This window comes from Perca fluviatilis, chromosome 23 (assembly GCF_010015445.1).
Source record: "Perca fluviatilis chromosome 23, GENO_Pfluv_1.0, whole genome shotgun sequence".
Lineage (NCBI taxonomy): Eukaryota > Metazoa > Chordata > Actinopteri > Perciformes > Percidae > Perca > Perca fluviatilis.
In genome coordinates this window covers 17,107,947-17,135,313 of record NC_053134.1, presented here as the reverse complement: position 1 = coordinate 17,135,313, position 27,367 = coordinate 17,107,947, and the positions used below count along the sequence as shown (strand labels likewise).

The 27,367-nt window shown below is 41.1% G+C and overlaps 3 protein-coding genes and 1 long non-coding RNA gene across 4 annotated transcripts; 3 read left to right on the top strand and 1 right to left on the bottom strand.

Annotated features, from left to right (window-relative positions):
• Window positions 1-183: 183 nt before the first annotated feature.
• Window positions 184-18,561, top strand: pparaa (peroxisome proliferator-activated receptor alpha a). The gene is made up of 8 exons (XM_039791719.1): window positions 184-348; window positions 7,218-7,449; window positions 10,994-11,148; window positions 14,303-14,441; window positions 15,828-16,027; window positions 16,121-16,387; window positions 16,606-16,849; window positions 16,935-18,561. The coding sequence occupies exons 2-8, from the start codon at window positions 7,266-7,268 to the stop codon at window positions 17,177-17,179; spliced, it is 1,434 nt and encodes a 477-aa protein (XP_039647653.1). The 5' UTR covers window positions 184-348; window positions 7,218-7,265; the 3' UTR covers window positions 17,180-18,561.
• LOC120553376 lies at window positions 14,730-16,215 on the bottom strand. Its single transcript, XR_005638158.1, has 2 exons — window positions 16,087-16,215; window positions 14,730-15,190 (listed from the first exon to the last, which is right to left on the bottom strand). It is a non-coding gene; the product is annotated as an uncharacterized LOC120553376 (long non-coding RNA).
• Window positions 18,562-18,860: 299 nt separating the features above from the next.
• On the top strand, window positions 18,861-21,306 carry cdpf1 (cysteine rich DPF motif domain containing 1). The gene is made up of 3 exons (XM_039791082.1): window positions 18,861-19,206; window positions 19,457-19,568; window positions 19,971-21,306. Exons 1-3 carry the CDS (start codon window positions 19,094-19,096, stop codon window positions 20,097-20,099), a joined length of 354 nt encoding a protein of 117 aa, XP_039647016.1. The 5' UTR covers window positions 18,861-19,093; the 3' UTR covers window positions 20,100-21,306.
• Window positions 21,307-22,870: 1,564 nt separating this feature from the next.
• LOC120553682 (cyclin-dependent kinase inhibitor 1B-like) lies at window positions 22,871-25,777 on the top strand. Its single transcript, XM_039792344.1, has 3 exons — window positions 22,871-23,581; window positions 23,988-24,146; window positions 24,548-25,777. The coding sequence occupies exons 1-2, from the start codon at window positions 23,032-23,034 to the stop codon at window positions 24,131-24,133; spliced, it is 696 nt and encodes a 231-aa protein (XP_039648278.1). The 5' UTR covers window positions 22,871-23,031; the 3' UTR covers window positions 24,134-24,146; window positions 24,548-25,777.
• Window positions 25,778-27,367: the final 1,590 nt, after the last annotated feature.

The window sequence follows — 27,367 nt, the reverse complement described above, 5'->3', positions numbered from 1 at the left end:
GTCCCCGGTTCCACACCACACCGACCCGTGACGTCCCGAGCCGAGCCACCGGGAAGTGATTGCATCCTGCCAAAAAAAATAAATAAAGCGAGGACGGTCCGTTTTCAAATCCACGCGTGCCCATTGGTTGAAACCATAGGTGTGTCAGGGGGGGTGTGCGCGTCGTGGCGCCGTCAGTCGCTACGTTATTTCCTGCAGAGGATGAGCGGAGGTTTGACAGCACGCAGGGAGACGACGCATCAAGTGGTTTTTAGCAGAGCCGAAGCGGGATCTGAACGTCCCGCGACCCGACCGAGGCGTCCATCCCGGCAGCAGCATCTGGAAATGCTTCGGATAGCAGCCGCTGAGGTAATCCATAAACTTCATTTAAAAACTGCTATGTAATTGTCATTCAGCCTAATTGCCTGTCGGAGATTTAACAAACTTTATTCTTCAGTAGGCTTTGCTACAGTTTGATGAGACCTGAGCAGAAAGAAGTGGTTGCATAAGTGGATTGGGCTTTCTTGTAAGACAACTGTCATATAATAGCTGCCGGCGTCCTGCTCCGGCATCCAGGGAAGAATGCCTGTAATTGTTCTGAGAGTCTTATTGTATGTTGCGAGTGAGCCCCATTTACACTTCCTGAAAGTACCGCACCTGCTTTTCTAATAAACCTCACACACACCCACATGGTGTAGAGAAATGCTTCATTCTAATGAAAGGAAAATATCCGAATGTTGGCCAAAAAAACTTCCCCTTTCAGCCCACCATAGATTTCCATTTCCCTGTCTGTCTGTGCAGCAAAGTGAGAAGTAAACCTGACCTTCTGTGAGTGCAGAACCTGTTTGGATCAAGATGTGGAAGTTTGTTTTGGGATTTCCTCTGTACCTGATTTTTGGTCAGTGTGGCACATGGATGACCTTGTTGCAGAGACATTAACGGTCTTAGTAACAGCTGATCCTGATTCAGGGGTACTGACCGAGGGTTTAAGGGGATATATGTTATGTTTTGATTGTGGGTCTGTTGTATCCTCCCTGTCAACTGTTGACATGCTTTAGTTGAGTGCTGAGAGCTGACTGCTCTCAGTACAGTTACTGTTTCCTCTTCTCCTGTGACCTAAAGATAGAGCTCTGCTGTCTGGGATTATAGTTCCTCTGGGAATTAAGACACAATGTCCTCTGAGGTGATTGGGGAAACATGGGCTGGGCCCGAGACATCTATGAAAGGGGGGGAAAAAAGTCAACAACTCAGTTAAGAGTTAGTTGTGGACCTGGTTGCAGCAAGACTATATTATATGAATGAAAAAGGCTCATGTTACAGACCGTTAGAAAGCTGTCACCGTCAACGTATTCACTTGATGCATCTTTTCAATAACTAAAGGGGAACAGAGGCAACAGAACTTACGTCAGCGCTAGTTTTGTCATTCAATTAAGGCCACAACTGATGATTATTTCCATTTGTTATTGTCTGTAATGTGAGGATTATTCTCTGGATTAATCCATTGATTGTTTGGTGTATAAAACATCAGAAAACAGTGGGAAAATGCCCAACAGTCTGACCAACAGTTCACAACACCCACATATTCAATTTACTGCAAGTAAACCAGCAAATTATCTTATTTGAGGCCCTGGAACAATGAAATGTTTGGCATTTTTACTTAAAAAAGTTACTTAAACGAGCATCAAAATAGTCGCTGATTAATTTTCTTTCAAAAAAACTAACTGATTAATGGACTAATCGTTACAGCTCCACATTCAGTCATGCCAGATTGCAGTTCTGGAAACACAAATTCACACAGAATTCACGCAAATAAAAATTGTCAAAATTTAGATCTGGGAATGGTGTGTTGGGATTAGATGCTACATTATTTTGGATCCAACCCAAATATTTTAAATAAATTATTCTATATGAGGTTCATAACAGCTATTTTATGCAGTTTTTATTACAGTGCACAATATACTGTAGGTAGGAGCCCTACATCTTTTTACACTCACTCACAGATTTCCCCTTTTACACAGCTTTGGCAAGCTGTCTGGACCCTTCCCCTGATGTGCTGCAACCCAAAGACTACACAAATAAACAAGAACAAGCACGCTCTGATCAGTCATGTCCTCACTGTGTGTTCTGTATGCAGAGATAAAGAGAACCTATTACCTAATTGTTGCGTTCAAACACGAGTCCAACCATTAGTTTCTGTAAAGTCCGAGTTCTCAACAGTGAAATTTAAAAGTTGCACAATATCGTATTAGCTGATGTTTTGTCCTTGCTGGGCTTACAGATGTATGCAGCTGTGTAAACTGAGATTTTACGTTGATCTCACATGAGCTCTGCAATGGGCCCAACTAGGGTACTAGGGATGGGGGAACAAGTCGATACAGCATAGTATCGCAATATTTTCTGTGGCAATACTGTGTCGATACACAGACGCCAAGTATTGATCTTTTATTTTATATGTGTTGGCCAGTTTGAAGTGAGATAAACAAACAGAGAAATGTATCTTTTGAGATAAAACAGATGTTGACAAAGTTTCCTTTTGGGGACATCATTTGAAATTGGGAAAAATTTGAAGTTGGAAAAAAGTTAATGAATTGCAAAATATCGCAGAATATTGTAATATGTTTAAAATCGCAATAATGTCGTATCGTGACATAAGTATCATGATGATATCGTATCGTAAGGCCTCTGGTGATTCCAACCCCTACTGGGTACCGTTCAAAGATTTTCGATACTAATCAGGAGAGACTTTGTTGCAGATATGCAAAGATTTATTGTACATATGCATAATATGAAATGTACAGAGGCTTTGGAGATTAGACTCCATCGTTATAAAATATTTTTTTAAAGGGGTAGAGAAGCCAAGACATAATCCTTTTTTTTCTTTTCAGCCCCTTTACATCTACGTGATGCACACCGTAGTCAAGCCTCTCAAAATACAACAAGACCCACGTGAGCCCCGTCTCTGTGCGTAATGTAGAGTTTTTCCTGAGAAAATCAGAGAAAATCAAATATCACGATATTTTTGACCAAATTCCTCGACATCAATACCGCAACGATATTGTAGTTTTGACTATTGGTGCTTTCACAAAATATTTACCCAATGAGATTTTTGATAAATAATCATCCGTAATATGGATATAATGACTAAGTGGGTAAAGGCAAATAATAGAACAATTACAACAGTCTGGTGAGTTCAGAAAATGACATCACTTTATTGTAATGCAGCCTTTAAAACCAGGAAAAGACACCACTTATGCCATATTACAATATCCAAAATCTAAGACGATATCTAGTCTCATATCACGATATCGATAGAATATCGATATATTGCCCAGCTCTAAGACAGCCAATCACCAGCATTGTTAGATCTTGGTAGAAGCATGCTTATTGGCTCACTGACATCCCTTTGGGGACAAATAAAGTTCTACTTGACTTGACACTGATGAGATTCATTTCTTAGGTATTGAAATTTGGTATTGAACGACAAGGCATTTTTCGATACTCGGTACTATGGAGGCAATTCAGTCTGGGAAGTTCGGTACCCAGCCCTAGGCCTAACAGCTAAATCTCTCCAAACTAGATAGAATCATGTCATCAGAACAGGATTCCTGCCTAGATGGTTTAACTGTGTTAATATTAGAACACAGATCAAATGTTATTGTAATAATGTAAGAAATTCCATCTTTTTTAAAAGCAGATCCCTGTTTCTCTGCCTTCATCCTACATGTTGTGTCACATCGTTACTAATACATGGAGGTTTTACAGGCGGAATGCTTTGTAAAGTTGTAATCTGTAGCCTGTAATCTATGGAACAACAACAGTAACATCTGGCATGATGAATTACTGGAAGTTTGCGGGAGCATTACAGAACATGAGCATTGTTGCTGTGATGTTGTGGGATGGCTCAAACAGATGTCCTTTACCCTGCTGGGAGCAGCTGGGAGCTCCACCAAACTCCCTCCCACACATACTTTAAAAGATCCACTCTGAGATCACTGGCAGGCAGCGGAATAGATAGACTGTTTTTTATTTTTAGTAATGGAACAGAGAGAAAGTGACTTAAAGCTGTGATGCACAGTATGTACTCGCTGAGTCTCGCTGAGACTTCGGATTTTTTTTTTTCTTTCTCCTTCAGTTAATTTATTAAAAGCATTTGACATAGACATTGACATGTTTTAATTATGTAAAGACATGGTCAAGGAGTTCAGATAGAGCCTGAATCAGGGCCATATTAAAGTGATGGTTCGGAGTAATTTCACCCTAGGGTCCTTTGCACCATGACCTCGAGCCAAACACCCCCCCCAGAAGCTTTTTTCACCTGGGTCTAACATTGGGAGAGTTAGCGTAGAGTAGCGTTATCAGCTGAATAGCTTAGCGCAGAGGCTAATGGACCCACGTTTGTATCTCGTAAAATGACCCCACTAATATTACTAATACTAATACTACTATTCTAGGGTCCTTTGCACCATGACCTCGAGCCAAACACCCCCCAAGAAGCTTTTTTCACCTGGGTCTAACGCTGGGAGTGTTAGTGTAGAGTAGCGTTATCAGCTGAATAGCTTAGCGCAGGGGCTAATGGACCCACGTTTGTATCTCATAAATGACCCCACTAATATGCCCAAAAGGATACCAAACGTCGCACTCATAAAAACGATGGATTGGAAAGTTTGTAAGTACACCAGAAGTTTATGTAAATAACACTTGCCTGCTGGCTTCTGCTCTCTGCTGTTGTTGCTGCTGTAAGACGAGTGCTTAGGGCCGTCTACAAATTACAACACCGAAAAGAGATGCAACAAAAATATTTTTTTTATTTAACTTTTTTTTTTAAGTAAGTGCTGTAGTATAACTAGCAGGAGACAATTAATAAATGAGGTCATTTTGGAGACATTACCTTATTTAATCATTAAATTAATAAATATTTTTGTTGTATCTCCTTTCGTTGTAGTAATTTGTAGACGGCCCTAAGCACTCATCTAACTGCAGGTAGCAGCAGCAGCAGCAGCAGCAACAACAACAGAGAGCAGAAGAGAGCAGGTAAGTGTTCATAAACTTCTGGTGTACTTACAAACTTTCCATTCCATCGTTTTATGAGTACATAACCTATTTGTACTAGTGTAGAAGTTTGGTATCATTTCGGGCATTATTAGTGGGGTCATTTTACGAGATACAAACGTGGGTCCATTAGCCTCTGCGCTAAGCTATTCAGCTGATAACGCTACTCTACGCTAACTCTCCCAATGTTAGACCCAGGTGAAAAAAGCTTCTGGGGGGGTGTTTGGCTCGAGGTCATGGTGCAAAGGACCCTAGGGTGAAATTACTCCGAACCATCACTTTTAGTTCAATGTGTTATATGTCACTATTTGTGGTAGCCTACTGTACTTAAAGGTCCCATGACATGGTGCTCTTTGGATGCTTTTATATAGACCTTTAATGGTCCCCTAATACTGTATCTGAAGTCTCTTTCCCGAAATTCAGCCTTGGTGCAGAATTACAGCCACTAGAGTCAGTCCCACAATGAGATTTCCTTAGGATGTGCCATTTCTGTGTCTGTAGCTATTGAGGAGGAGGGGGGGGGGGCAAGGTGGAGGGTGGGGTGTGGCCTTGACCAACTGCCATGCTTTGCTTGTTTGAAAGCCATGATGTCTTTCTCTCTCTCATGGGTTGGCCCAATTCTCTGGGCGGGCAAAGCAGAGAAAGAGGAGGTAACCTTGCTCCTTATGACCTCATAAGGAGCAAGATTCCAAATCGGCCCATCTGAGCTTTCATTTTCTCAAAGGCAGAGCAGGATACCCAGGGCTCGGTTTACACCTGTCGCCATTTCTAGCCACTGGGGGACCATGGGCAGGCTGGGGAAACTCATTAATGTTGAAAAACCTCATAAAGTGAATTTTTCATGCCATGGGACCTTTAAATGGCTAGTATGTACTTTATTTTCTTTATTCATTGAAGCCTCTATGTTTACAGGCTTGTGGTGATGCACAATGTGCTATAGGTGCCAAAACAAATCTATGTTTGGTACTGCCAATTTGTTTTGTTTTGTCATGGTTCATGTGTGCAATAAACATTACACTTCGTGAGAAAAATAAATCGTGGCAGAGAATCGTGATATCAATTCTAAGCTAAAAAATTGTGATTCATATTTTTCCCCGAATCGTGCAGGCCTATCGCCGTCACCATTGGCCAATAAATCAGAGGCAGAGCGTTATAACAAGCTGCAGAGTGTGTACTTTGGCTGGACAGGTTGGGAATTTAATCGGTGATTAAAGCACCACTGTTGACTCTCTGGGCATGGTTCACTTAATAAACAAGCACTTTCACGTCATAAACTTACATCTGGCATTAGTTATATCCGTCACGACTGTGTAACAAGATCTGGCTTTGTTGTTGTTGACATTTGAGGTTTGTTCACGTTTTATCTGAAACATGGTCGACCTACAACCAAAAAGATCAATCTTGGGATGCACCCACTCCTGGTGCTCTTGAAGAAAAAAAGGGTTTCAGATCTTTAAATGAGTGCAAAAGAGCAAACTTCAGGCATTCACACATTGAGAAGCAGGAGTATGTGGAGGTTTGATAAAAAGTATTTATTGGTTACATGGCTTGTTCACGAAAGAGTTTAAAAAAAACAATAACGATGATAAAGGCCGCATTTAACACTACTAGACACCAGCAGGGCTTTTTGTGTGTTTTTTTCCAAAAGTAAAATAAATTGACAAACTATTTAAAAAAAAAAAAAAAAAAAAAAAGAACAAGACATTAAATGAAATCCCTGAAAAAATATAGATAGTAGATAACATTGGTGCAAAAATCATAAATATGAAATCCAAAATCCAATATTGCCATAAAGCAGTATTCTCATTGATGTGAAACATTGCCCAAAATGGTCTACAGTCAGTGATATTCATGGGATTAATGGTAAGGCTAAATCAGATGACAAACTTAACCTGTCTGGCAGTATAAATCATCATATCCCCCCCCCTAATCCGTACTAAAATGTGAGGCTGGTATTTTCAGATTTATCCACACTGGAGACTGATTTTAAAAAGCTTAGTTTTCACATGTTTTGGCACAGGTTTTTGTAGTACTAAACTAACAAAAAAAGAAAAGAAAAAAAAAATCTACCCAATCTAAAAACTAACCAGAGCTTTTCCAGAGCTGGGCGTTTTGAAACTCTCAACCAATCCAAACTGTCTCAGGATTTCGAGTCTCATTATCACCCGTTGTCTCCCCTCTTATCCCAGTCTGGTGAGTAAGGGGTTGTTCCTCCCAGGTTCAGCTTGATCTCCACCATGGCAGGGGATCTCTTTAGCCCCCCGTCCCCACTTGGGGATTCCCTGCTGGACAGTCCGCTGTGTGGAGACCTGATGGCTGATCTTCACGACATCTCCCAGTCTATAGAAGATGACACGTTGGGATTTGATTTCCCGGTGTACCAGAGCACTGGCTCGGGGTCTGAGAGCTCCATCGCACTGGGTGAGTAGTGGAGTTATAATTATAATTATAATGTTTATTCCCCAGTGGGGAAATTACAATTTACACTCTGTTTGTAGAAATCACTACACACAGGCCTGACATACACACAGACATGCTCAGGACCTATTCATGCACAAATGGAGAGATGTCAGAGTGAGTGGGCTGCCATTGCTGGACCAGCGCCCTGAGCGGTTGGGGGGTACGGTGCTCAAGAGCACCTGGCAGTGCCCAGGAGGTGAACTGGCATCTCTCCAGCTACCAATCCACACTCTGTACTTTGGTCCGTACTGGGACTTGGTTCCCAACCCAAGTCCCTACGGACTGAGGTACTGCCACCCCCCGTGGTTGGAAGAAATGATCACTGGGTACATGAACAGTCATGTTGAAAAGGTACAACACACTGACCTTTTGGCTCCACTGTTCCACATGTACACTCACTAAAAAGGCCTGTGTAAAACACTGTGTGTCTGATAACAGAAGATTAGATACAATTCTCTGTCTCCTCCATGATGTGTCTATCTCAAAATTCCTGAGCAGCACTTGAAAATAAATTACCCATGCCTCCTGTAATGGAGACACATGAACTGAAATTATTTAAGTCTGCAGGAGTGTATGATGTGAACTTGAAGTTTCTGTCAATGAAAAACAGATGAATTCATTCAGATTTTTTTCACATGCTGTTGCAACAACTAGTAACGTTAGAAAACTACAACACCACACCGGATCTAGCTTGACCGGAAACAAAACAACAGGCACACCACACACACTTGTTTGGGCTTGCGAGCCGGCCAAAGAGTAGTAGGCTAACGTTACGTTTTGAGTGGATGGCGAGCGCGAGACGCCGAAATGGATGCCAATAAGATTCTGAATGGTAAGTTTACTTTTAAAAAGTTGGTGCCAAATGGTTCCATTGACAAGACCAAAGTGATCTGTGTGTTTTGTCGTTGTGAACTGAGCTATCATCGCAGCACGTCCAGTCTGAAATACCACTTGATTGAAGCACACGGCTGATGCCAATTCTCCGCCCCTTCGCCCCAGGCGACAAAAGCACAAAGCAAGCTGATCCACTTTTCCATGTTAAGAGCATTAAAATGAGAAAAAATAATGGGACAAAAAGAAATCAAGGGACATTTAGAATAGATAAAAATTTGTGATTAATTGCGAGTTAACTATGACATTAATGCGATTAATCACGATTAAATATTGTAATCATTTGACAGCACTTGTATACAGTACAGGCCAAAAGTTTGGACACACCTTCTCATTCAATGTGTTTTCTTTATTTTCATGACTATTTACATTGTAGATTCTCACTGAAGGCATCAAAACTATGAATGAACACATATGGAATTATGTACTTAACAAAAAAGTGTGAAATAACTGAAAACATGTCTTATATTTTAGATTCTTCAAAGTAGCCACCCTTTGCTTTTTTGATAGCGCTGCAAACCCTTGGTGTTCTCTCAATGAGCTTCATGAGGTAGTCACCTGAAATGGTTTTCACTTCACAGGTGGCCTTGTCAGGGTTAATTAGTGGAATTTTTCCCCTTATTAATGGGGTTGGGACCATCAGTTGTGTTGTGCAGAAGTCAGGTTGATACAGCCGACAGCCCTATTGGACAACTGTTAGAATTCATATTATGGCAAGAACCAATCAGCTAAGTAAAGCGAAACGAGTGGCCATCATTACTTTAACAAATGAAGGTCAGTCAGTCTGGAAAATTGCGAAGACTTTGAATGTGTCCCCAAGTGCAGTCGCAAAAACCATCAAGCGCTACAACGAAACTGGCTCACATGAGGACCGCCCCAGGAAAGGAAGACCAAGAGTCACCTCTGCTGCTGAGGATAAGTTCATCCGAGTCACCAGCCTTAGAAATCGCAAGTTAACAGCAGCTCAGATTAGAGACCAGATGAATGCCACACAGAGTTCTAGCAGCAGACACATCTGTAGAACAACTGGTAAAAGGAGACTGCGCAAATCAGGTCTTCATGGTCAAGTAGCCGCTAGGAAACCACTGCTAAGGAGAGGCAACAAGCAGGAGAGATTTGTTTGGGCCAAGAAACACAAGGAATGGACATTAGACCAGTGAGAATCTGTGCTTTGGTCTGATGAGTCCAAATTTGAGATCTTTGAACGGTTTTCAAAGAAAAGGTAACGGATGGATTCTACATGCCTGGTGGCCCCACCCTGAAAGCTGGAGGAGGAGGTGTGATGTTGTGGGGTGCTTTGCTGGTGACACTGTTGGGGATTTATTCAAAATCGAAGGCATACTGAACCAGCATGGCTACCACAGCATCCTGCAGCGACATGCCATCCCATCCGGTTTGCGTTTAGTTGGACCATCATTTATTTTTCAACAGGACAATGACCCCAAACACACCTCCAGGCTGTGTAAGGGCTATTTGACCAAGAAGGAGAGTGATGGAGTGCTGCGGCAGATGACCTGGCCTCCACAGTCACTGGACCTGAACCCAATCGAGATGGTTTGGGGTGAGCTGGACTGCAGAGTGTAGGCAAAAGGGCCAACAAGTGCTGAGCATCTCTGGGAACTCCTTCAAGACTGTTGGAAAACCATTTCAGGTGACTACCTCTTGAAGCTCATCAAGAGAATTGATTAGACTTTATTGTCCACCTTAGTGGAAATTTGTCTTCGACTTCTCCGACAGATATACATCAATGACACCAATATAAAATTACATTAAAATACACACCGTTAACAGTACAACACTAATACCATCAACATGCAACAACAGAATGGAAAACAGTGCAGACGATTAAGATAAGGTAAGTTTCGATCTACAATTAACACATTTAAAATTTTTAAATTAAGTTCATGTATGGCATGGGGAATAAAAGAGCTCTTATAAATGTCCCGACTCGCCCTTGGAACCCTGAATCTACGGCCAGATGGAAGCAACTCAAACTCTAAGTTTAGTGGGTTTAGGGTGTCTGCTGATATCTGTCTGGCCTTCCTGAGTACTGAATTATCAAATACATCCCCAAGCTGCCTTTGTGACTTGCCGATCACCTTCCCTGCAGTATTAACAATTTTGGAAAGCTTGTTTTTATCTTTCACATTCAGGTTACCATACCAGGCAGTTATATTAAACTGTAAAATACTTTCTACTAGGCCCCTATATGCCATCTCAAGAATGTATTGACTGACCCCGAAACTCCTCAATTTTCTAATTAAAAACAACCGTTGGTTAGCTCTCTTAAAAATACTCTCTGAGTTAACATTAAAACTTAAAGTGCAATCAATGATTGTACCCAAATACTTGAAATTTGAAAAGAGTGTGCAAAGCAGTAATCAGAGCAAAGGGTGGCTACTTTGAAGAAACTAGAATATAAGACATGTTTGTATATAGCAATTGTTACAGGTCATTATAGATAATTTTCCTAATACTAGTCTGTGTCTGTCATCTGACCAGCAAGCTTGGGTAAAACATGATGTCTGAATTTCGTTTTTTTCAAACAGTGGGTAGCCCAGTGAAATACTTTAACTCAATGTTGTCTCTTTTCTGCTTTGTTGTGTTGCTGCAGACACCTTGACCCCGGCCTCCAGCCCGTCGTCGGGGGTGTGTGGAGCAGCGCCGGGCCCAGAGGAGAGTTTCAGCCCCCTCAACCTGGAGTGCCGGGTGTGCTCAGACAAGGCCTCAGGCTTCCACTACGGGGTGCATGCCTGTGAGGGCTGCAAGGTGAGAGATGTGGGACTAAACGCAGGCGTAGTGCAGTTAAGAGTACATGTTGTATGTACTGACATACTGCTACATATCAAAGTAAGAAAGGACCAACAAAGATATTTAAACATAAAGACAGATACAATCCCAATCATCAAGATTGATGCCGTGTGCTGCAAAGGCAAAGTGTGTGTGTGTGTGTGTGTGTTGTGTGTGTGTGTGTTGTGTGTGTGTGTGTGTGTGTGTGTGTGTGTGTGTGTGTGTGTGTGTGTGTGTGTGTGTGGGGTGACGTGTACACATACATGCACCAATGCACGCACACCCAAACACACACAAAGCTCGGCATGCAGAGGCGCCTGACCTGGAGGCCAGTGGAAAGTTTCTGAGACACGTAGGCCGGGTCATGTGAGGTGGGGGACATGATGGCCTTCGTTGACTTACTCCTCACCTCTCCCCTGCTTGGCACCGAGCCCAACTGAGTGACGTTAATACACACACCCATACATATATACACACACACACACACACACACATACATGGAGCTGCAGCTGGCATTAATGCTAAACGTCACCTTCTTACGGAGTCATCTTTGGAATTTGATGATAAGAGTAATTTGGTTTGCATTTTGAAAAGGTCAAATAATCATTAAGGTAAATCAGTCAGGCCTGTATTATCTCTACGGGAGAGATTTTAGAGAGCACAATAATATTAGAAGACAGTGACAATGAGACAATGAGAACAGTTTGTAACTGAGACCACTGAGTGTATTAAAAGCATTAAGGATCATCACTGTATTGTTTGTCAAGTCACGTGAGCTTGTAGTCTCATACCTCTCTAAGACGACGTGTTGTTGCTGCATATCTTTTTTTTCTGTAATTAGTATTTTATTGAGTTTCTGTACAACATTGTTAAATTCTAGTCAACAGTTCAACTGACCTCTGTACATATATTCCCTGTTAATGATTTATATATATATATATATCTATATATATTAAACCAAAACAAATCACAATGGAAATCAGATAATGAAATGAAATAAAAAATAAATAAATAGAAAAACACTCATGGATCAAATGTATAGTCTTACAGTAATAGGCACCATGATCTCATCTTAATCTAGATCTGTCCACAGTAGCAATGCATTGTACGCAAGTAGTCTCTCCATTTCGCCACATATTTCTCAGTCCTATCCTTAGAGTTGAAAGAAATGTTCTCGTATGAAGCAACTTTTGCCAACTCCGTGGTCCATTCCTGGAAAGAGGTCTCCCCTGGCTTCCTCCAGTTTGTTGTTGCTGCTTATCTGAGGCTTTGTTTGGTATTAATGCATGACTTTTTTTTTTTTTTTTTTAAGATTATTTTTTGGGGGGCTTTTTCCCTTTTATTATGTAGTGACAGTCGAGAGACAGGAAATGGGGAGAGAGATGGGGGATGACACGCAGAAAAGGGTAGCAGGTCGGATTCGAACCCTGCACTTCTGCAGGACTCAGCCAACATGGGGCATACGCTCTTACTGGGTGAGCTAGAGGGCACCCCAATGCGTGACTTTTTTAACTTTTGACCTTGCCTGCTTTAAAGTTTTCTCCCATCAGCAACAGCTCCACCTCGAAATTGTGTTTGTCTCATGCAACAACAACTACACAAGGATCAAGAAATCCAGAGCGTTGTGGCACAGGTCTCTGGTTTATGACCCACATGTCTAAGGCTAATCATGTCAGCACTCTTGTCAGATGGCTGCTATTCTAAAGTAGGGACATGATGACTATGAAACTGTTGGACGCTGGACATGTGAGAGGTGTATTTTGACAGCACTCTGTTCTTTAATTCTCTGACTGATGATATTGCGCCATCATGGAAAGATGTGACTTGTGATATGTAGCAGTCACAGTTTACGGTTTGCATGCTCGACAGGCTCTGCATATCCCTTTCAACGCCTCGCTTTTAAAGAGAGGAGCGCTCAATAGTGGGAATGTGAATGGAATGTGCTGTGATGCTATGGCGCGAGGGATTAAGTCTGCGGTGATGATGGTATGTCATTTGTATGGGACGTTTAGAGCAGCAATGGTAAGGTTAATCACAACACCTCTACCTGCCCAATAGGTGGATGTTAGTTTGAATAAGTGTGCCACAAAGATGCTGATGATCAACTTTTCTTTTGGTTTCATTCAAAGACATTTGCTCTTAAGGAAGCATTGCACAATACATCTCTTTGCTTAAGTCTTTAGTCTTGTTACTCACCGCTAAATATCACCGCAAAGCACTGGTTGTGTCTGTACTCAGACATGCAAAGACATGCTTGCTGTTAACACACACATCTGTTTTTTCTTCTTTGTGCAGCTCTGTTGTTTTGTAATGTATTTTTGATGACTCTCATATGCCTGGAACTTCACATTTCTCCCCTCTGTGTTTTCATGAAGATTGCCCCCAGTTCTGCTCACAAAACTAGATCTCATTTTTTGGTTAAAAAATACCACAAAAAGTGATGCGTGACACATAATAACCCTTAATAACAATGTATCTTCGACATAAAGGCAGACAAGACCTTTTGTAAGATGATGGCTGACATATTGCGTGACCACATGGCTCTAGATATATCACCAGAAAATCCATATTCCGCTTTCGACCGTGAGGGATAAGGAATGTCCTGACTGAAATTTCAGTCATGCACATAGTTGTGTGTGAGTGTGCGTCAAAGGATCATATGTTTCGGCACATGTGTGACATCTGTTAGCATGCGTTGGCTCACTGCTCTGTATCTCAGTGTGTGTCGGAGGACTGCAGGATGTCTTCTTTAGAAAGAGCACCTTGAAGCACATCTCTCTTTAAATATAGATGTAGTTCCACTGTACAGTCTAATCCAAAATGTAATATAACACTGGTCCTACCAGGGCTTAAAATGAACAATGCATGTACAGTATTATAAGGTACTTCGCCAGATTCAAAGGTCTGGACCAAGGCAAATAGGTACTGCAGATATAGGTGTCTGACATATAGTGTGAACACAGCCTTGGCACTCATGCTTCTTAAAATAAGAGTTCAAGAAAGTTAACTGATTTTCATATGGGCTGAAGTACCCGGAAAGTATTTTTGTGGGCTTTTTGTGTACTCCAATCAGATCATATGATCTTCAAATCAAAATGATTGCTCTAGCAATGTGCCATTCTGTCTCAACCAGGGTTTCTTCAGAAGGACCATCCGGCTGAAGCTGGAGTATGATAAGTGTGAACGCAACTGCAAAATCCAAAAGAAGAACCGCAACAAGTGCCAGTACTGCCGATTTCACAAGTGCCTCTCTGTGGGCATGTCCCACAACGGTAAGGCCTGAAACCTCCAACATAGTTTAAAGCTTAAAGCTGCAACTTTTGCTAAATAACAGCCACTAGTGACAACTACAGGATAGTTGTCCAGCAGAGGACGGTGGTAAATGTAGTGTAACAGTAGTACAGGCAGAGAAGAGTCATAAAGACAGTAAACAGACTCGCTAAGATCAGTTACACAGCATTAGCACAGGTTAACGTTAGCTAGCATTAGCCACAATAAGCTAATGGTCATACCAGACCAGTAAAGCTGTAGCAGAAAAACTGCAGACTGTACCACAGTAATCTGAGCAAGAGTGCGTTTTATTGCTTTATAGCATGAATTCAACTTTTAATACATTTGTATGAGAGTCAAACGTGTGTTGCATCATCTTTCAAAACAGTCCAGCTAGCTCAATTACTGAAATCCTAGCATCCAATACAATACTGTAATAGCAATGACAGAACTTGAAAGTAAGCATCATGAATGCAGTTACATAAAACTCTGCTCACCACGTCCTCAGTCAACACCATGGTATGTGTTCTCAACAACAGCAGTTAATGTCCTAATGTGTTTTGGCTCCAAATCAACATGCTTTACACTGACTGGGTTTTTATAGAACAATGTCCTGCCGGAGCCTGCTTGACATTGAGAAAACACAGGCCCATATAGCTCCACATCTGGCCCGTCATCTGCACTGACTGCTGAGGGGGTCATTGGGTTTGTTACGATGGCCTCCCACTGCAGACAGAACCGTGTCAGTAACCTGAGAGGAGGACGACATGTCCTCAGAAGAGAGGAAAGAGAACATAACACACCAGATCTGTTGTGGGCGAATACTTGTGTGTGTCTGCACACACACGTTTTCTGTAGGAGCAGGATTTCCGCAGGGGATTTAAAGTCCAAAAAAGTCAAGTCAAGTAAAACTTTTAGGCCTCATAAAGTCTTAAATTTGCAAAAAGATTGTGTTGTAGGTCTTAAATAATTTTAAACAGGTCTTAAATGTTCCTACGTCCATGTAACGCTACCTCTAATGTTCATTGAACGTTTTTTTTTTTATTCTGTGGTGTTGTAGTTCTTTCTTTCGCTCATCCAAATATAATTTGCTGTATATGTACAGATTATTATTACTCTGTCGCTGTTATTCAATTTAAATAATTTTATTTACTTTGCAAGTACTTTTCTGACTCTGCATTTCGTTGTATTTTTATGTTGTGATATAGGTCTTAAATTTCATTCATAAAGGTCTTAAAAAGTCTTAAATTTTACTTGTTGAAACCTGCAGAAACCATGTGGAGGATATGTCTGATGTCTCTGTATGTAGTTTTTTATTGTAAAATAACACACCAACCGTTTGAATACGCGTCTAGTGGTTGCTCATGATAATTTTTTCTATGCACCAGCTATTCGGTTTGGTCGGATGCCTCAGGCGGAGAAGCTAAAGCTAAAGGCAGAAAGCAAGATGGTGGAGAAAGAGGTGGCAAGCCCCATGCTGGCCGACCACAAGATTCTGGTCAGACAGATCCACGAAGCCTACATGAAAAACTTCAACATGAACAAGGCGAAAGCTCGGCTCATACTCACCGGAAAGACCAGCAAGCCGGTAAAGAAAAACATTATATTCTTTATTCTGTATCTACAGAATAAAAAAAATATCCTCACCTACCAGCATCCTCTCCTCTGTCTTTCTCCGCAGCCTTTCATCATTCACGACATGGAGACGTTCCAGCTGGCAGAAAGGACGTTTGCGGCCCATATGGTAAACAATGACTGTCCGGAGCCCGAGAGTGGCCTTCAAGAAGGGGCGGTGGTTCCGGCTGCGGGGTGTAGGGAGCTCCAGCAGAGGGAGGCTGAAGCCAGGCTCTTCCACTGCTGCCAGAGCACCTCGGTGGAGACTGTCACCGAGCTGACGGAGTTCGCCAAGGCGGTGCCGGGTTTCCAGAGCCTGAATCTGAATGATCAAGTGGGTTTAGGGGTGCTGTATCTGTCATTTGTCTTCCTGTCAGTCCATGTGAAAAGTGGGGAAGAAAGATTTGGCCTAACTTGAATAAAAGAGGCTGTGTTTCTGTTGGGATTCTATGTTAGAAAAAAAAGAAGAAAAAAAATAGTTACAGGCACAAAAACACTGATGTTTAGAGGTACATCTGAGTAATGCTGTGGCCTTCTTACCTGCCCGTTTAGGTGACTCTCTTGAAGTACGGTGTTTACGAAGCCCTCTTCACGCTCCTGGCCTCCTGCATGAACAAAGACGGCCTCCTGGTGGCCCGCGGTGGAGGCTTCATCACCCGAGAGTTCCTCAAGAGCCTCCGGCGGCCATTTAGCGACATGATGGAGCCCAAATTCCAGTTTGCCGCACGCTTCAACTCCCTGGAGCTGGACGACAGTGACCTGGCCCTTTTTGTGGCAGCCATCATCTGCTGCGGAGGTAACTGACCATTCTATTTAATTACATTCAAAAGTGAACAAAGAGAGAAAATTCGCAAGAAACTGAATCCTCCCCCTCCCTCCAGATCGCCCTGGCCTGGTGGAGGTGCCTCTAGTGGAGCGGCTGCAGGAAAGCATCGTTCAGGCACTACGGCTCCACCTGCTGGCCAATCACCCGGACGACACCTTCCTCTTTCCCAGACTGCTACAGAAACTGGCCGACCTCCGAGAGCTGGTCACCGAGCACGCGCAGTTGGTTCAGGAAATCGAGACATCAGAGGACACGTCGCTGCACCCGCTCCTGCAAGAGATATACAGGGACATGTACTGAGAAGATGGCACACGATCAGGGACAGGGACATGTATTAGAATATGTATGTATGCCACTCTAAACTGGGTGTCCATACATATTTACTTAAACTATCAAGCATATCACTGTACTGTAATTTGCTTAATGTGCAGCTTCTATGGGTGCACACTGCTGTGATCTGCAGTGTTTGCATTAAGACTCTTAAGTCTTTTTACTGGAACAAAACCTAATGAAATTATTTGGGGGGGGAGGCAGCTATTGTAGGTGGCATGCCTGCTTCCATGAAAGGGGACACAGAGGGGAACAAAGTGTTTGATCTTACACCGTAGATGTGTCGAGATATATTTTTTTAAATGCATTGATTTTTAACTTGGAGCACCCAAATGCTATGGAGTGGGTTCTGGATGCCAGCTTTTACTCTACACACTGAACAAAAGGTGAATAGGGAGAAGGCTATGCAAATGTGCCTAGCATTTAAAATGGGTGCACACATCTAAAAGCTACCAGGATGTGACTGCTGCAGTTACTCAATATTAATTTTTTCCTGTGAACAAGTTGAATTGTGGTAAAAGAAGCATAGAAGTTATAACATTTTTAATCTTTGAGGCAACTGAAATGTTTGTTGTGCAATATAGGCACTACAACTAAATACCGGGCATATTCCTAATATTTTGGATATTTAGTGCATATGATATGTTAATTTAAGTCACTTGGATTTAGTTAATATAATTGTCATGTCCTTTCAGTGTCTACTAGCTGTGCCACATCTCCATTTTGAGCTTAGTGGTTGAAGAAACTTAGTATTCACCAAGTGCCATAACGTTTCAGTGCCTCAGCTCATATTTTAACCGCACCTTATACATTCACCTCATAAAAAATCTAGTTAGACTTTTTTTCCAAGTAGAAACAAGTTTAACTTTTTAGTGTTGGATCAGGGAATGTTCTCACATCATAAATCATGAACAATAGTGCATTTTTAACAGGCAATGACCTAAAAAAAATACCTTACTTCTTCTGTAAGCAGCCATCATTGTAATTTCATGTGTAATATATTAATTTTATTACTTTACCCTACTGATAAATACCAACACAACATGATAGCTGCCCAACCTATTTTTTCAGAATTTGTTTTGTACAAATCCTGTTGTTAAGATACATTATTGGCCAGTTAATATTTTGATCACAAACTCTGATGATAAGATGGTTTATGTTTTATTTTGTAAATATAACAGAAGAATGTGCTGACCACAGTGAAAGGGATGTATGTATCTGCATGCAGAAAAACAGGCATCAAAAAGAGGAGGTGATTGCCTCATTTGCTGTCTGTATTATTGAAACTGTTTATATTTTATCATGTACAGTAGTGTACAATTAAAAAAAATGCATTTGCTGTTTCAATAAAAGGATTTATGTATTGTGGAAGTTTAAAATAAACTAATATATTGAACTTTTATTTGTAATACCCTGACTTATTTACCTGCCTAATGATATCCGTTCTGATTTAGACCCCACTGTTGAAATGAATAAGCTAATAGCTTTTCGCTGCATAGGCCTATATTTTGAGTTGTCATTCAGGAAAAGCACAGGTGGAACTAATAATGTTAATGATAGCTTTGTTCCATGTAACATTAATTGTCCCAGCAAGCCATTACAGTAATTAATTACACCTGTGCTTACACGTTGAAGTAGCCTACCTGCTGTAAACGTTACCGAAGGATTAGTTTTCACTATGAAAATAAGCCATGTTTATAATTGTGGCTGCTTCACTTAACTACTTTCTATACAAATATATTTCCACATGCATTAGTTTGAAACGTCCTAATACTTCTGCATCCCCAGTCCAATAGGTGGCGCTAAAACTTCATGAAACAACATTGATGATTGGACTCGATATGAAAACCAGGAAGTAACTATTGTGCTCCTCTGCTTTGAAAGATGGAGAAAACTATGAGCGAGACCCGTCAAAAAACATTTACGTGCCAGTTGTGTGGTTTAAGCAGTCCCTTTACTTACGTCGGCCAGAAACCACCAAACACCAGAGCCATTGTGTAAGTGAACATTAAGCAAAGTGTTTCGGTTAGAGCTATGGAGCTAGCTATGCTAAAGCTCATGTTGTTAGCTGCTACGTTACGTGGCTGCATGTAAGGTTAATGCCGTCTCAACGTTAGACACAGCGGCATTAACAGTGGTGTGCACGTTACGTTTATAGCAAATAACGTTACTGTCTTTAAAAAAAAACACCTCTTTCTTATGTCCAGTTATATATCAATTTATGTGTGCATTTCTGTCGTCCACCAGGTTGCTTGAGGAGTGTTTTGTGACTCAGGACCCCTTTAGTCCGGACAAGGAAAAGTTCCTTGTTTTAGGCTCTACCTGCAGCGTGTGCAGCATGTGTGTCTGCGTTGGATCGGTAAGACGTCTTTAAATTGAACTGATTATGTAATTCAGGTTATCGAATCCATTAATGCCAGATGCACGGATATAAAGTAACTTAGCAGCGTGCTCATTAACTTGTCCATTGAAAACCAAGCTGTGCTCCTGTGACAGTTTCCCACTTGACAGGACTTGACCCTGTTGGTCACTGGCGATAAAACAAACATCTGTGGTTTGTATGTTTTCCTCAGATGACTTTGCCATCATGTGGCCTCTATATATGTGCTGAGTGGACTTTATGACTCTGATGTCCTTGGAATCAATGAGCCAGTTTCACAAACCGATAGTCTTTCCATCTTGGAATAATTGTGACAAAACGTATCCAGTACTTATGTAAAAATAGTGCATTGATGCTGAGCTCTGCTTTCTCTCCACGCAGGACTGCAGCCTTTTCTACACCAAGAGGTTTTGCATGCAGTGTGTGAGCAAGCACTTGGACCAGTTCCCCCGTCAAATCCAGGCTGAGCTGGCCAAGAAGAAGCAGAGCTCCAAGGCTGCCGTCTCGTGACATCTGACAAGAGGTCCATAGTATTCTCATCAATAGAAGAGAAATGTTTGATTGGTGATATAAAGCGTCCTAAATGTGCCAAGGTGCTTTACCGGCACTCTTTTATCCAAGTCCTACTGAACCAAACTCTATATGAAAAACTGGAACATCCTAGAAATGCCTTTTATTTAAGTGCAAAATGAACTCCACACATCAGTAAAGTACTAGGTTATGCTTAGTAAGGTTAGACTGTTGTATTAGCTTTCAGGGTGTTATTTGTTTTTGTTTCCAGAGAGTTTACTAGAAGCAAGCAACGGGTGTGACTAGTGTTGCTGGACCCTTGATGGATTGTGGTTACTGGCTACAGTGGTTTGCAGCAATTAAAAATGGCTCCCAATTAAAATTCTGAAGTCATGTACTGTATGTGCATAGTTGCCCTGCAGTTGCTCTGAATTTTAGGTTAAAAAAAACAAACTTATCTTATCACTTATTTTTTTAAGATTATTTTTGGGGCATTTTAGGCATTTATTTTGACAGGACAGCTGAAGACATGAAAGAGAAGAGAGAGGGGAGAATGACATGCAGCAAAGGCCCGCAGGTCTGAGTCGAACCCGGGCCTGCTGCGTTGAGGAGTAAACCTCTATATATGGGCGCCTGTTCTGCCAACTGAGCTATACGGGCACCCCACTTATTTCTAATTCTTAAACCATGATGGTCAATTTTTGCCCATTGCTTGTTCAGCCCAATTCAGCAACTATTCTGGGCTTTTTACCAACTGTTTTAACATTATCATTATTATTATTATTATTATTATTATTATTATTATTATTATTAGTATGTACGACTCAAAAGAAGATGTGGAGGTAATAGCGTTTCCCAAGACCAGTTGCTGGGCTGATTAAAAACCAGATTCATTTCTCCACTGCTCTTGCAATGTTAAGAAATTAATAAGTTACCTATAATGTATTCTTGCACTTGATAAATGATGCCTGTTGTACAGTGTTTTAATGACACCCCCCCTTTTTTTTTTTTTTATAAGAAAACATGACTTTTCAGTAACATATGTTAATGTTTACATTTATGACTAATTATCTCTAACTATAGACACGTTATTGTTGACATGACCATCACTGTTAGCCAGCTTATCTCTGCGTCTATGGTCAGAGGGGGCACTGTTGACTTCTGTGGAGTCACAAAGTTTTTCTGTTATCTTAAACTATTAAAAAACAACAACAAACAAACAAAAAAATGTACAGTGACCTTTCTTTGTTATTTTGTGACTGTTTAACTTGTTTAAACTAACTTTTGTTTTAGTGACAGAATCTGCAGCAGTTGCATCATCCCACTCTGTTACACTTCGCAGTGTTACAGTTACTCCCATTTTCTAAATACACATTTTTCTGTATCTGACCCAAACAAAATGTTCTCTTGCCCCCTTTCTCACTTGCTCGTAATCATTTTGATCAAAACAGTTTTCGTCTAGGGGATCACTCTGTACAACATCGTGCACAGTTTGCAGCAGCATAAACACATTATGGATTAAGTGTGATTCCCGGCGATAACATCGATATAACAGATGGCCTCGCTGTATTCATCACGAGATGTTGGAAGTTTCGAGGGCTAATTGAAACAGCATGGCCTTTAAGGCAGGCAGGCCCATTGTTTTTTTGTTTTTTTTTACTGGCAAATGCTGAAGAGGAATGCGGTGCGACATTCGCTTGGGTTTAAGTTGGGACATAGTGAACTGGGCACAAGGAATGCTTACTATTGCAGATGCATTACTTTAATTACTCCAGGATTCCTATGGAGCCCTGGGATGTACAGAAAATAAATTCAATAACTTGGGTCTTGGCATGAACATCAATTACAATTGTAAGTCCCCCCCCCCCCTCCCCCGTTTGTATTTCTGTTTGTATTTCAAGGTCTTTTTTTTTATATATGTATTTTAAAGCTGCACCACTTGCTGTTTCCTTGGTATTTAAATTCAAAGCACACAAGAGCAATTACAACCAGTGAAGCACACAAACCACCTCTGTGGCACCAGTGGCAAAGTCTGACAGCGATAAGCACCGTGCCAACAATGACGGAAGGCTTTCTGCTCAAGAGCTGATGTCATCGGGTGCCGGTAGGCAGATTTGTGGCTTTTTTGTTGTTTTCCTGCATAAAACCTCATTTTAGTGTCTCATTGTCCTTCAATAGCCTTGAAGCTGTAACTTGAATGAATTTACTCTGATTGAATCAAGGGTGCCTAAATAATTTATGTGACACCAAATCAGATCAAGCAATGAGATCTGTCAGCAGTCAAACGATCATTTGATGATTGATTCCTGTGATAGTATTACCAGCCTGGAGCAAGACCTCAGCCTAGTACTCTCGCAGTGAGGTACGCCTGCTGTGAGATCAGTGTAAATCTAGATACATTTGTTTTCTTATCACACTTTTCGTTCAGGACATCTACAGAGATACTGCACACAGAGATACAAATGGCAGTTAATGAGCTCAAATGATATCTTTGACCTGTAGGTGTTCAGTTAATGTCTAACCTGATCCCTGCTGGGAAAAATCAAGCACTAATGGAAAGATAAAGCTAAATAATACACTCCATTATGACCACAGCCTCTTTTGCTCTTTACGTATTTAACCAATCAAACCGATTAATTGGACCAGTTAATCCATTCCAGCTCTGTGTTGTTGTTGCCCCTGTTCGACTTTAAGAGAGCTCAATGGGCGGTCCTACTGCGCAGACCAATGAATCGCCTTCTCTGTTTAAATAGTCCTTGATGTCAACTTTTCTTCTTCACTCATTGCTCCCTCTAACGCCATGTTGGCTGTTATGAGTTGACTTGTTGTTTTCATCAGTCTTACTACGGACTTGACAGGAGTGGCTCTTTTAAACTCCCCCCCTGCGCCCTTGGAGACGCTTTTATTCCATTTTTGCGCGTACGCGTTTTGGATGATACGCGCGGAGTATGCACGCATCATCCCTGTGACTTTGCATTTTAAAGGAATACTACTTGGAAATAGAAGTTTAAAAGGGTTTGGTTGTTGTTTGTTTTGTTTCCCCCCACCACCCCCCCACCCTTGTCATATGTGCAACAAAATGTCAGATGTTCGCCTTTCTAATGCGAGCCCGACATTGGAGAGGGTGGATGCGCGGCAGCCAGACAACGTCAGACCTTCGGTCCGCAGAAACCTTTTCGGCAGACCTGACCCAGCGGAGATACAAAGGAATGTGACGGCTTCGATACAGGAAGATGTGCGGAGTTTCACGGAGACGTACAATTTCGATCCCATCAACGAGACACCGCTCGCTCCGCGCAATTACGACTGGCAGGAGGACCGCAACGCGCCGGAGTTTTATGTCCGACCGCCTCACGGGAGCCAGCGGCCCCAGCAGCGAGATCAGGACTTCCCCGGCGAAAACAACCGGCAGGATGCCGAGACGAGGTGTGAGCGCCAGTCGGATCAACCACACAGAGATGGTTCGAGAAAAAGACGTTCAGGTGATTTACCTTGACTTATTAAGGCTGCCACGCATTTTTTGTTTCGCTGTGCCGCAATGCAGAGGCGCCAAGCAACAGTTGTGTCCGGGGATCAACCTTGGCCACGATCGGTTGATTCCCACCCCCCAAACAAAAGTGTGCTGGAAAAATCTTTCTTTACAGATGTTAACGTGATTTAATAGCGTATTAATGAGTGTGGCAATGTAATGCGCTTGTTTATGGGATTAAACTCGCTTATTAATTAGATTTCACTTTGCAAATTTTTTTTTCTAACTCGGGCTATTCTCGGTAGTAAAATAAATCTCAAGGCTGCCGAGGATGTCTGGTGCCTTTTTATATTTTTAAGTGGACGTGCAGCTCTACACACCAACACCCTGACAACTTTTTTTTTTTTTTTGTCTGCCAGGTCCCTGCTCCAGCGAGTGTCAGAGTAAAAGGTCGCATACCGACGAAGATGAGGATGAAGACCAGTCGGACGGTGCAGGAAGTCAGGCGGTAAAAGCAGCGGAGGAGAGACCCAGCAGGTCCGAGAAGAGCGCGGAGGTGCAGTGAAAAGCAGTGCCAGGTTAGAAATCATCATCTCACTATTTCATTGTTATTTGAATCGGTAATAACATAAAGGGTTTCAATGTGTAAAATAACTAACAATCGACTTTTATAGGCCTACTGGGCGCCAATAGAGTTGTGTGTAGGCTAATTGTGTATCATCAGCATCAGTAACAGCTCTAAACACACATTTCTGTCATGCACACAGCAACACGTCATCAGCCCTTCAAACTTGAGTATTGTTTTTTCCTTTTATCTTCGACAACTCTTCGTGTGTGTGTGTGTGTGTGTGTGTGTGTGTGTGTGTGTGTGTGTGTGTGTGTGTGTGTGTGTGTGTGTGTGTGTGAGGGATATCAAGCATGAGCAACTGCTTTTTCAATTGCACCATTCAACAGCCTGTTTCCTCTTCGTGTCCCACAGAGCGGGAGACCTGTTGCTGGTGGAATACTGTAGCCTTTCTCATCACCTGACAGATGGGAGAGAAAATATAAAAAACGCAGCCTTTTCCTAAAGAAGGGAGGAGGAGAGGCTGCACAAGCACTGATTATGTACACTATCAAGTTTTGGCACTCATTTTAATTAAATTGCCTCAGAAGCAGCAGACAATGTAGCATTGTGCAAATGGATTTTGCCCTTTTTTTTTATCTACTACCTATGTTTCAGATGTAGCACATAAAAAAAAAGCATATTATGCTTTTCATACCTTTCGTTAAATGTTTTTGAATAAGTGTGTGACTTTGACTCGGGAAGTTGCAGTGCAATTTCCAACAGAGAAATATTATTTTGTTAAAGTGGTCATATTGTGTCATTATTCAGGTAATTGATGTAAGTTTTAAAAAATGCAGATATCAAAAGTCAGGGTTGTGTGGAAACAAAATGTCTTCACTTTTTCTATGGCTTTATTTGTCCCAGTGTTATAAATCTTGTTTTTGAAGGCCCAGATGGCCACACTGTAAGATGAGGGTCCATCTAACTGGGAACCGCCATGACAGATAAAGTTTACATGCAAATATATTCTCCCTCTTTCACCCATTTTTTTTCTTAGAATGTAATTATTATTACATTTTTTTTGTATTGTATTTTTTGTTTTGTTTTTGCCAAAGTTTGAACCTTTTTGTTCTGGGGGTGAGGGGAGGGGTGGGAGCTAAACTGCTGAGCAATATCCAACCAAATTGTAACAGTATTTGCTAATAATCCTAAGAATTAGCTTTTATTTTTTAAATTAGGTTTATATTTTAGTGACTTTTAGGTCACATAATCCGCCCCTTGTAATAATCGGTGTAGTCCAGGTTAACATAAATAAAATATGTTACTGCACTGGGCTACTTATGCAAATATGTGAATCAAAGATTTGTCTTTGTGGTGTTGAATTCATGTGGAACATGTAATTGCACTATTGTTGATTTCTCTTCTTTTTTTTTTTTGAGGGCAGAAAAACAAAGTGACACTGCCTCGTTTGGTGTAAAACTTTGTAGTGTACCTTTTTTTTTTTTTTTTAAAAACACTGAAAAAATTATACTAACTTATTTATGTTGAGCTTTTTGTTGTGGGTGTATGTATAGCTTCCCAAAGCGACAATTTTTGTAAATATATATTTTAATTTTTAAGATAAATAAACTGTTGCAAAACTGAGCCTAATAATCGATTTCATATCCTGTGTGTTTTGTATTTTTTTTCTCTTCTTCAATCTGCAGTTTGATTAAAAAGTAACACTGGTGTAATAAATGCATGTGCTTAATATATTTAATTCCAAAGCACACAACCACTCCACCCTTAACAAACACTTTAGCTTTTAATTGATGAGCCCATGTAAACTGTCAGACTGATCTTAGTGATACAGTCTTCCACAAAGACCTGATGGAGATACAACTGAGGTTTAATGAGTTCTTCAGTCTGAGGAATGACCCAGCACACCGCAGCGATAGGATCAGTATCTATACCATAACTTATCAACAGTATAACCATTTATAAATAACAAGGTTTTACTGACCTTTTATAATATGTACAATTTGTGAAAATATTAAGAAATTATTTCTGTAGGACCCTAACTACCAAAGCATTTCTATAACCGTCCCATACTTTGCAAATATAATCTCTATTTGCTATGGAGTTGCAGCTGGACTAGTAGTATTTGGTATAATTAAATGATATAATTTGTGTTATTGGACTATAATCCAGCACACCATGCAGGCTACATTTTGAGTGCAGACACAGCACTAGAGAGCAGGCTGTGATTGTGAGTGCAGGCTGTGACTGTGCTGGATCGTCTCAGCCTAGCTCTGCCTCCAAAGTTGAAAACAACAAGGGTACGTCCTCAGGAAAAAAGGGGAAAAAAAGTTTTTAGTTATTGGCTTTCCCTGGCTCCAATCACAGCAGAGAGAAGAAAAGCAGACCACTTAGGAGCCAGCCAGTCAGAGAGTTGTGGGAGGGATCCCGGGACAGTACAGGCTGTTCTTTTCATAAAACACACACCACCCAATTAGTTTCATTGGCTGCCTCTTTCCTGTTGATACCAGCATGTAGGAGTCAAATACAGAGTGAGTGAGTGAGAGAGAAAGCTATTTCTATAATATCTCATACTGGCTGTGTGTGCGTCTGCAGTAATTACTAGTGAGCTCATGGCCTTTTTCTAAACTTTGAGAGAGGATTGCAACACTTTTAACACATTGGCGTTCTCTTTTTTGACAACATACATTTGTTACTTTTGAACACAAGAAATGTCAAATGAAAGCATAACATTATGCTGTCATTTGACATTTCTTGTGTTCAAAAGAAAGGTTCCATATTATGCTAATTTTCAGGTTCCTACTTATATTTTTGTTTTCTACTAGAACATGTTTACATGCTTTAATTTATTTAAAAAAATGCATTATTTTTCTCATACCGTCTGTCTAAATATACCTGTATTCATCCTCTGTCTGAAACGATCCATTTTAGTGCCTGTCGCTTTAAGGCCCACTCCCAAAAAGTCCAGTCTGCGCTGATTATTTACTGTAGTGTTGTCTTTTGCATCTGGCTCTCAGAGTCTCTGCATCGTCATTGCAGCCGGGGAATGACGGCACTGTAGCGGCACTTCCTACCTATACACATATATATAAATATATAAATATATATATATATATATATATATATATTTATATATATTTATGTATTTCTGAATACAGCCTGTATGCATTGTCGATTGAGCGCTTTGATTGAAGTATTTATAAAACACCTCTACCAGCGTTATAATCAGAAGGA

Excerpts from the sequence above, each read along its gene's own strand:
- pparaa (XM_039791719.1), top strand. The coding sequence starts at position 7,266 with ATGGCAGGGGATCTCTTTAGCCCCCCGTCCCCACTTGGGGATTCCCTG. Across the intron at positions 7,450-10,993 it reads TGAGAGCTCCATCGCACTGG|ACACCTTGACCCCGGCCTCC; the intron begins GTGAGTAGTGGA and ends GTGTTGCTGCAG. Across the intron at positions 14,442-15,827 it reads TGTGGGCATGTCCCACAACG|CTATTCGGTTTGGTCGGATG; the intron begins GTAAGGCCTGAA and ends TCTATGCACCAG.
- cdpf1 (XM_039791082.1), top strand. The coding sequence starts at position 19,094 with ATGGAGAAAACTATGAGCGAGACCCGTCAAAAAACATTTACGTGCCAG. Across the intron at positions 19,207-19,456 it reads CCAAACACCAGAGCCATTGT|GTTGCTTGAGGAGTGTTTTG; the intron begins GTAAGTGAACAT and ends GTCGTCCACCAG. Across the intron at positions 19,569-19,970 it reads TGTGTGTCTGCGTTGGATCG|GACTGCAGCCTTTTCTACAC; the intron begins GTAAGACGTCTT and ends CTCTCCACGCAG.
- LOC120553682 (XM_039792344.1), top strand. The coding sequence starts at position 23,032 with ATGATACGCGCGGAGTATGCACGCATCATCCCTGTGACTTTGCATTTT. Across the intron at positions 23,582-23,987 it reads TTCGAGAAAAAGACGTTCAG|GTCCCTGCTCCAGCGAGTGT; the intron begins GTGATTTACCTT and ends TTTGTCTGCCAG.